This window comes from Cibotium barometz, chromosome 4 (assembly GCF_041138505.1).
Source record: "Cibotium barometz isolate CiBa-2024 chromosome 4, ASM4113850v1, whole genome shotgun sequence".
Classification (NCBI taxonomy): Eukaryota; Viridiplantae; Streptophyta; class Polypodiopsida; order Cyatheales; family Cibotiaceae; genus Cibotium; species Cibotium barometz.
The window spans coordinates 23,229,907-23,239,873 of record NC_141049.1 but is presented as its reverse complement, the minus strand read 5'-3'; the positions used below and the strand labels follow the sequence as shown (position 1 = coordinate 23,239,873).

Below are 9,967 nucleotides of genomic sequence, written 5' to 3'. Positions count from 1 at the left end.
TGAGAAATGCTAGAAAGAATATGATCGATTGAAGCATGCATTGACTAGAGCGCCAATTCTACGACCCCCCAATTGGGACCTCATATTTCATGTGCATATTGATGCATCGAACTGTGCTATTGGCCTAGCCTAGTGAGTTCAAATTGGACTATCCTGTCTGCTTCGCTAGTCGTCAATTGAATAATGCAGAGGTGAATTTGTTGGCCATGGTTTACGCTGTCACAAGAAATATCGACATTACCTATTGGCCAACAAATTCGTATTCTTCGTGGACCATCAAGCCTTATTATACTTGGTGAATAAGCCTTGCACCACAGAAAGAATCACACGCTGGTTACTATTACTATTGGAATTCGACTTTACAGTTACGGTAAGGAAAGGGACACAGCATGTGTTAGCCGATCATATGTCAAGAATTCCAAATGGAGAATCAGAACTGGTATTGATGTGATGACCTCCCTGATGCTTGCTTATTCAAACTAGACATGGTACCCGAATGGAGCGAGGAGATATGTGATTATCTAGCTCCCGTAGGAAACACCCTTGAACAAAGATAAAATACAACGGCTTATCAAGCTTGCTGCAATTATTTGCGGGAGAACTATATAAGCTAGGTAAAGACAATGTCCTAAGAAGATGTGTGAGAGAAGATGTGTTCATCACGATATTGGATGAAGCTCATTCACGGATGGCAAGAGGGCATTTTGCCGAAGAGATCACGGCCCGCAAGGTACTTTAAGTAGGATTATGGTGACCTACATTGTTCGGAGATGCCATAGAATTTATCAAAAGGTGCAAAGAATGTCAATGATTTGCTATCCCATAACAAAGGTACAAGATGCCGCTCACCTCTATTATTGTAAGACAACCCTTCTCGAAAAATGGGGGTTAGATTTTGTTGGACCTATTAGTCCAGCGGCACATCCATCACATGCCCGATATGTGATCGTGGCCACCACGATTATTTCACCAAATGGGCAGAAGCCAGAGCCTCGAAGCGAGCTGATGCACGAACAATAGCAAAATTCTTATATGAGGAGCAAATCGAGATTCAACTGCCATTAGAATTAGTTAGTGATCGCGGCTCACATTTTATTAATGAGGTGATTGATCATTTACTTGTTGTTGGATTCTTAGTAGTCCATCGAAAATCATCACCTTATTATCCACAGGCTAATGGTCAAGCAAAGAGCATAAACAAAATTTTCTGTACTATCTTGATGAAAACCTTGGAAGCAAGTCGAACGGACTGGGAACATAAGCTGACAGCGGCCCTATGGGTATACCGAACATCATATAAGGTAGCGACGGGATACACTCCCTTCCGTCTAGCTTATGGTGTTAAGGCAGTAATGCCTATGGAATACCTAGTTCCGAGCTTAAGGATTGTAGTGCAAGAACATCTGACAAAGAATGCATTAGCTGAAAGGCTAATCGATTTAGAGAAGCTTGATGAGACTAGGCTAATTGCATCGCATGGACTCATGGTCGAGAAACTATGCAAAAAGCATTGATTCGACAAAAATTTAAAACAAAAAGAACTAGAAACGAGGGACCTTGTCCTCATGTAAGGTGTAGGAAGCACCAGGAAAAAGAAACTCAAATACAGAGGACTAGGACCCTTCCGAGTGTCTGAGATCACACCTCAGGGGTTGGTTAGAATTGAGACAATTGACGGCGTACAGATGGAGGGTTACATCAATGGAAGCAAACTCAAAAAATATTTTGGACCACTGACCCAAGAGATGCTCTTGCAAGAACATCTCGTAAAACAACAAAAACAACTCACAAAGGAAAAAATCCAGCAAGCTCAAGAAGAGGCTAAGGCAAGGGAGGCCAAAACTAAATAATTACTTCTTCAAAAGAGAATGTTACACGTGAACATGGCTTCCTTGACTCTCGTGGATGAAGAGGAACTAAACATTGAGCCAATACGACTCAGGGTGAAACTCTCTATGGCTAAATGCCATGCAACGAGCATTCCACTAATAGATACGAGATCAAGTCATAACCTGATCTCATATGAGACATGGGTAGCCTTAGAAAGACCGCAAATTGAACCCACCAATGCACAAGTACACAGTGTGCATTTGATCACTACGAAAGCTGAGGGATTTTTAAGTGTTAACATTTCCATTAGAAATAATTCCTTGGTTGGAAAGGTGTTTGTCATGCCTGCAGGTTCCATGGAAGAGGAAATAATCCTAGGATGATCCTAGATTTGCACTAGCAAATGTAATATCCAATGGGATAAGATTTAGCGTGAAGGGGATTTTCGGTGAGACGGAATCACGTGAGATTTTGTTACGTGAAGGGGAGTTCCATGAGACGGAATCCCGTGAAAGTTAGTCACGTGAAGGGGATTTTTGTGAGACGGAATCCCGTGAGATTTTGTTACATGAAGGGGATTTCCGAGACGGAATCCCATGAGAGTTAGTCACATGAAGAGGAATTCTGTGAGACGGAATCCCATGAGAATTTTTTTTAAGTGTGAAGTTGCAAGTTTTTTAATAGTTCCGTGAAACTGTAGTTCCATGAAATTGCAGGTTCTTATGATGTTTACGTTTTTATGTTTTTGTTTATCCAAGGTATTCAATGAGTGCAAGTGATGATACTACAAGCAGAGTTTAGAAAAAACATGGAATTCGTGTGATGATAATGTAGATTCTTTTTAAAGTGCACGATATCGATTGATCATAATCAAGGATAAAAGAGAAAAGAAAAAAGAATAAGAAAAGAAAACAATGAAGGGTCCAAGCTCCCACCTTAATGGGTGAATGTCAATTAGAATTGGAGGAAATGGGGAATGCGATGTGATCGAATGCGGAAGCTCAAGATGGACGGCGAATTGTGTTGGAGCACACAATGTAAAATGACAAAAAAGGAAAGATTTTTGAATTTATAGCGCAGCCGTCGGACTAGGTGACTGCCTTAATGAAGAATGCCACATGGCATCGATTGGCTCGTATGAGAAGTGATCGTGTCACGACATGAAGCATTTTGGATTGGTTCACGACGTGAACCTTTTTGGATCATGAGTGTGCAAGATTGATACCTTGTATTTCTCTTCATGCTCAGTCATTCAAACATGCATTCAATGAGTGAATGATACCTAGTTTTACCTTGTATCCATTGTGTGACAAATGGATACCTTCAACTTTTATTGCCATGAAAACTAAGGTGACATCTTGGCACTTCTGGGTAGGTGTTGCTGCATGTGTTTTAGCTCCGTGTGGGAGTATTTGATTCTTCAATTGAATAATGTTACTACTGGGTCCTGTGGTTGGGGGCTCTTGTCCATGTCCCTTTGCTGAACTTCTTTGTTTCTTCCTTTAGGGTTCTTGTCCAGCTCCTTGATTGAAGTGGTTACTGACATTGCTTTGGCAACCCTCAACCCATCTTATTTGAGTTTTCTTCTTCATCCACCATACTAATGTTTGTGCAGTTTGAGCATTGGTTTTAGTTGGGAGTTGGTGCTACATGCTTTTACTACCCTTTCCTTTGTTATCGCATCTCATAGGATTCTGTCTCACGAAAATCCTCTTCACGTAACAAAATCTCATGGGATTCCATCTCCCCTTCACGTGACAAAATCTCACGGGATTCCGTCTCACGAAAATTCCACACAACTACCAAAATCTTGCACCTTTAGGCTACATCATTAACACACCTTGTTTATTGCTCCTACCACTAACACACTTCTCATCTTGATTAACCATCTTACCCCCCAAAAAAAAAAGACAAGGAGTGGTACCTACCCCATCAGTTTGGAGATTGATTTTCTTTTCATGTACAGATGTCGACCTCATACACCGAAGCTATAGAGACCCCTGCAGTAACCCAGGCCAACGCTACAGGCTCCCCGATGAGTCAGAAGAAGAAACCCATGCAAGGACCAAAGATGAACTACTTGGGCCCATATGCCCAAGCCTTCCATGGGGCCATCATCAGCAAGGAGATCCATACGGCCCATGGAAAGATAGCACTGCAGTATCACAGCCTGGAGTGCCTCCAAATTCTGGCAGAGGCAAAAGTCGAAGAGAAGCTGGAGAAAGTGGGCCTAGGTAGAATGGCACAAATTCTTCCCAAATTCTGGCAGAGGCAGAAGTCAAAGAGAAGCTGGAGAAAGTGGGCCTAGGCAAAATGGCACAAATTCTTCCCAAAAACATTGACACGGAGCTTTGTGTGGAGTACATGAAGACTTATGACAAAGCTACCAAGCGAGGTATAGTCATGAAGGCCGATGGCACAACAGAGCAGGTCTTAATCACAGAAGAACTAATCCATGAAGCTCTGCAGTTCCCACCAACAGTTAAGGTACACGCCCATGCCTTTGACAAAATGCCTTTGGACGTTATGCTGAAGAAGAGTTTATATAACTCCAATGGGGCAGAATATGAGAATATCCGGGATGAGGCCACGGAGAAGGCATGCAGACCTATGTCGCTGATTATGCAGGTGAAGCCAGTGGACCGCTACAACAGGGTCCCACACTGAATAGAATTGCAAAAGTCCATGAAGAGAAGGAAGAGGACTAGGCGTACTACATACACAGGGAAATGGAAAACTATCTCAAGGCCCATCGGTCTAAGATCTGCAACCCTTACCTGCTGACACATGTCCTCAACCATGTCCCTTTAGCAGAGCAAATGCAGTTAGCATTACTGCCAAAGAAACCAGCGCACGCTAATAACTACAAAGATGCGCAAGAGGGCCAAGCTGTCCTAGTAGAAACACAAGCCATAATGAAGGAGATAAAGAAAGGGAGAAAGAAGAAGACAGAAAGGAAGATGAGGGGCATCATCCCTAACGTGGCTACAGAATCACAAAGGATAGAGGCTGAGCTGGCACAAGAAATAAGATCATACCAGGAATTACTGACACTACAAGAAGCCACAGTCAGTCAAGCCACTCAAGAACAACCACAGTAGCAGATTACTCCTCCTTAGAGCCTAGCACAGCTTATCTTCACAAACATGTCCCCACGCAAGGATTCTACCTTGGCAGACACACCTGCAAAGATAAAACCAGAGCTAGCAGCATCAATTCCAGTGCTAGCTGAAGAATCACAAGAAATCGAGACAGCAACAACCCCAGTGCAAGATCCAGCAGCCCAACTGGATACAGGTAAAAGATCCATGAGCCCGAGCAAAAGAAGGCATCTAGAGGATGAAGAAAGACTTCCCCAGCTATCCTTCCTACAGAATATTGATTATGAACAGTCCATGCAAGAAACAATGGAAGGTTTGGATGAACTATTAAACCTACCGCATGCTCGACTAGAAGGGGCCACAAGCACAAGTGCACCAATATGGGAGCAGAAGCAAAGGGTATGGCACTGCCACCTCCCCACTACACACATGCTGCATGATCGTAACGCTGCACTTTGGAAGCAGTTTAATGAGTCAAACACGCAAATACAAACCTTAAAGGAACACTTGGCAGCAGCAAAGGCCATGCATCAAGATGTCACCATGAAGAGTTTGAAGGCCACTGAAGAGCAAGAGACCAGATACAAGTCACTAGAAAGCAGTAATTTGGTTCTACACCAAAATATTGTTTAGAAAATCAAAGAGAATACGGACCTTAAGGCAAAATTGGAATAGGCTAAGGAGCAACTCTAGAAAGACGTTACCCACAACCACGAGCCCATAGCTATTCATGCCCAGCAAGTACAAGAACTCCAGCACATGTCCATCCGTCTATGGTGTCTTCCTGCATACATGCATGTCACGTTCGAAGACATGGTGGACACAGGGTTTTGCCGTTCACACTCAGCATTCAGAAGAACCCTCAAAAAGCTTCAGTCACACCAAAACCTCTACCGTCATGAGTTTGGTGACCAGGTCTTTCGACCTCAGTAAACAGGTTCTGAGGACAAAACCTGCATCAGGTAGGTGGGATGTTAATCCCATTTTGGATTAACAAGTATGCTCCTCCAATTGAGGACATTAATAAGGGTCATGATGAAAAGGCACTATAAAAGTTATACATTATGAGATATTGGCCACCCAAGGCCTTAGTTAAGTAAGTTTTGGGTGCCCAAGTGTGAATAAGGGCCAATTGTATATAAGGCATTTTCTCAATGAAAGGGGACAATCCCCCGTTGTGCTATTGAGAGCTCTTCATGGTGTCTTGAGAGAGATTGAGAGAGAGCATTCTAGCACTTGTGCCTCTTCTATGCTTGTATGATTCATGCTTGTGTGGGAGAGTGAGAGAGAACGATTGCCTTATGCGACGATGTAAGCGACTCTATGGTGACAACGTGGAGGTGGAGCTTGGAGGTTTGGAGTTTAACAAGTGAGCTTAGAGGCCTCAAGGGACTCAAGTTTGAAGCATTGGTAAGTGACCTACGACAGTTGTGTTCAATTGCTCTTCCTTTAGGTGAATGCATTGAGTTCCCTCTTGGAGGTGTGGTAGCATTGGTAAGTGATCTACGACAGTTGTGTTCAATTGCTCTTCCTTTAGGTGAATCCATTGAGTTCCCTCTTGGAGGTGTGGTAGCCCATAACACCACGTACTATTGAGAGGCATATGTAAATCCTCTCTCATGCGGGTGTAGCCATGACCACATATCTTGTTTCAAAACTTGATTGGCAAATACATTCTAGTTGAGCCTCTCCGGCCAATCCATAATAAAGTGAGGTGTAGAAGCATGCTCCATCAATTCACATACATTAAAATTGCCCAGCACAAAGCCAGGCTTAACATTGCACAAACACAATAAATCGTCCCATAATTGACGATGCCTAATGATGTGCAACACCATTAGGCACATACAACCCCACAATAATGTTTCATACATAAACTCCACTTCCACAACAATGAACCGCCCCCGAATATCCTGCATAACCAATGATGGCTTAAACTGAGATTTCATTGCAATCATGACCCCTAATTGTGTAGTGGGGTGCCCATTATAGAACACACAAAATTCCTTGTAATCATACATTTGTCCAGCCATGGAATGTTGTTTATGCTCCACAGCACAAAACATATCCCATTGACCTTGAAACACAGTACGCCACATGCGATAATTCTTGGACGGGGAACACACACCTTTTACAGTCTATAGAGTGATCTTCATAATCCATCAAAATAGAAAGCCAATCAATGAGAGGTACCCCCATCGGCCTCTCTTTCCTTAAAATATTGCATAGGATCCTCATCTCTCTCTCTCTCTCTCTCTCTCTCATATTATATTAACATCTTGTTATAGCCATCTCCATCCTCTCCCTACGTCCCTTTCTCCTCTCTTTCACTCTTCACCTCTCTACCTATCTCTCTCCTCTCCATCCAAATCCTTCAAGTCATTTCTTCTTTTTTAGCTCCATCTCTATCACTTCCTCTCTTCTATCCCTCCATCTCTATTACTTCCTCTCTTCTATCCCTCCTTTACTTCCACTTTATCAGCTTTAGGGTTTGAATCTCCCATCTATGATGATGATACTCATGGGTCAAAACTCTCTTATATACAAGATTGTAATACGCAATTCTGCAATTTTTGCTTCTTCCACAAAATCTTCACATCCAGCATATAAGTTAAGCCAAATTTGTACTCCTTACATAAGATTTGATTATTATTCTCCAAACCTCTGCTCCTCATTGTAAACCACCTTAAAAAAGTTAATTTCAAATAAGCCTTGCTAAACAATAAGGCATCAATTCACAAGAATACAATTTTTCAGTTGAGTGCAAAACTCCTACCTCTAAAACCTTTTCCATCTTTTGATCTCTTCCACTTGGGGGGCCGACACGGATCATACATAGTATTGGGATTTGGAATGGCTAAGGTCCCAAACACTCAAGAAGCTACAAAAAACCCCACATATGAGGGTGGATGCCTACAAAACCATGTGTTTTGGGGGTCACAAATACTTACAAGTGGATAATGCAAAGTTGAAACTATCTTGGCAATACTCATTGCTTACCACAAATCCATGAATGTCTCCTACTTCACTACTACAACGCACACTCAAAAGACTATCTACTTTATATGCAAGATGCCTTAAGGTGCACAATTGATACGTTGAACCAATCATGATCATGGTGCCATCATCGTCAAGAGTATTCTAGGCTAGATCAAACAAATACTCCTCTTTTTCATTTAGCACAGGCAAGACAAGGGAACAGACCCCACCATTGATCCTGCTACAATGTTCACATACATAATCATAGACACAGATAACCAAAAGAAAAGAAAAAGCCAGTTAAGACCAAAGTAAGAATAAGAGCAGAAAATCAGAGCAACTAAAAGCAGTACAAAGGGTCAAACACTACACCCTCATGTTACGTAATTCTGCCTTGAAGGTTCAATCTGTACACAAATCCATAGGCTAAGAGAGCAGACAACTGCCATTTACAATGGCCCCAAAGACAAAAGAACACACCACAAGGCGGACCCAAACAAAGAAGGTAGGCACTAACCTAGTACTGCGATGGGCGGCGTCTCCTCCCACCTTCAAATTCCTTCCTCAGGGGCTTGGGCGGTGGATCAGGCTTGTTAGGGTCAGGCTTCTTCAAGGACAGCACCTCACGTCCAGACCCACCCCTGGTGACCACACGGACCGTGACCTCCTGTCCGGGCTGGAAGATCTGTCTGAGCTTTTCGAGGCCGCCCAAAAACCCCAGGTCCTGCGCGGGCAGGAAGGCCTCCCGCCCACTGGGCATGGTGACCCAGTACCCCACGGGCATGGCCTTTCTGATGGTGGCCTGGTAGGTGTTGGGGTCCCCTGGCTTCAGCATCTTCTCGGGGTCCATATCCACCACTATGTCATCGTAGTAGTCGTTGTAGTTGTTGTTGTTGTAGCGGTTGGAATTGTAAGCTGCAGAGATGTTGAGCCTGCAGGCCCCTCTGTTGGAAAATACGATGCCTGCGGAATTGAACAAGGCCTTCAACTGGGCTCTCCCAGATGCGCCCAACATTGATGCCACAGATGGATTCTCTACCACTCTGCACACTCGGGCGCTCGCCTGCACTGCCGGGGAAGCCAGCAGAATCCCTGATGGGCTCATAGTGAGTGAAGCCAGAAAATAGCGACAAGCTAAAGGCTCCCACTGTTTCCTACACACGAAGTATCTGGAAACCCTATCGAAAACCCTAGCGCCTAACCCCAGAAAATAAATCCAAAGTTTTAGATGGGGTGGCCACCCTACTTTATACACAAAAAGAACAACAATATCTCCTTCCTAGTCCTCGATGAAAGTTTTTTTTTCTTTTTTTTGAAAAGAGTTTTTTTTTTAATAGATACCTTACCTGCGCCGCTCGCCCACCTCCCTCGGTTGAACCTCCTCCGCCAACTTCCCTCCCCACACCCACCTTCTCTCCCACCTGCCTAAGCATCGAAGAGATAGGAGAAGGCAAACCAGAGAGCTCATCCTCTCGTCTACTACGCAATGGTCTGAGTGTATCCTCACTATGATATGGCATAGGTACTATAGGTAAGTTAGCTAAGTAGCCACCGTGAGCTAAGCTATCTAGGAAATCACCCACTGTACCCAAGAAGGGACAAGGAAGTGGAAATATATATGCCATAATCGATGGTGTAAGTCCATAAGTTCTTGCCCTCCTCCACTTCTCTACAAGCTATTCATGTGCGGTTCTATCTTGTTGGGGTCCTTCCACTAGGTAACATACACTCACATGATCATGTCGTTGTGGTGTCTCTCCTACATTGACTGCAATAGTCCTATCCCATAGCACCTAAAATAAGTTCTATACTACCAAAATAAGAAGGACGCTATGTACAACATGCGATGCTTTGTAGGTAAGGCATGGTGCAAGGGGATGGAGCTGTAGGTAGAACATGTCCACAAAGGTGGCTCCACAACATCTCTCCCCTAATGGTGCATAAAAATAACATAAGTGGGTCTGGAAAGGAGGAATACTTAGCTTCTCTGTCTCAATAGTACCATTCCTAGCAATCCAGGTCCAAGATAGGGTCACTCGTGTGGGTCCACGAAAAGT

The 9,967-nt window shown here is 43.6% G+C and overlaps 1 protein-coding gene across 1 annotated transcript; it reads right to left on the bottom strand.

Annotated features, from left to right (window-relative positions):
* Nucleotides 1–8,228: 8,228 nt before the first annotated feature.
* Nucleotides 8,229–9,122, bottom strand: LOC147639051 (uncharacterized). The gene has a single exon (XM_086786864.1). It carries the CDS (start codon nucleotides 9,013–9,015, stop codon nucleotides 8,428–8,430), a length of 588 nt encoding a protein of 195 aa, XP_086642990.1. The 5' UTR covers nucleotides 9,016–9,122; the 3' UTR covers nucleotides 8,229–8,427.
* Between the last annotated feature and the right edge of the window lie 845 nt (nucleotides 9,123–9,967).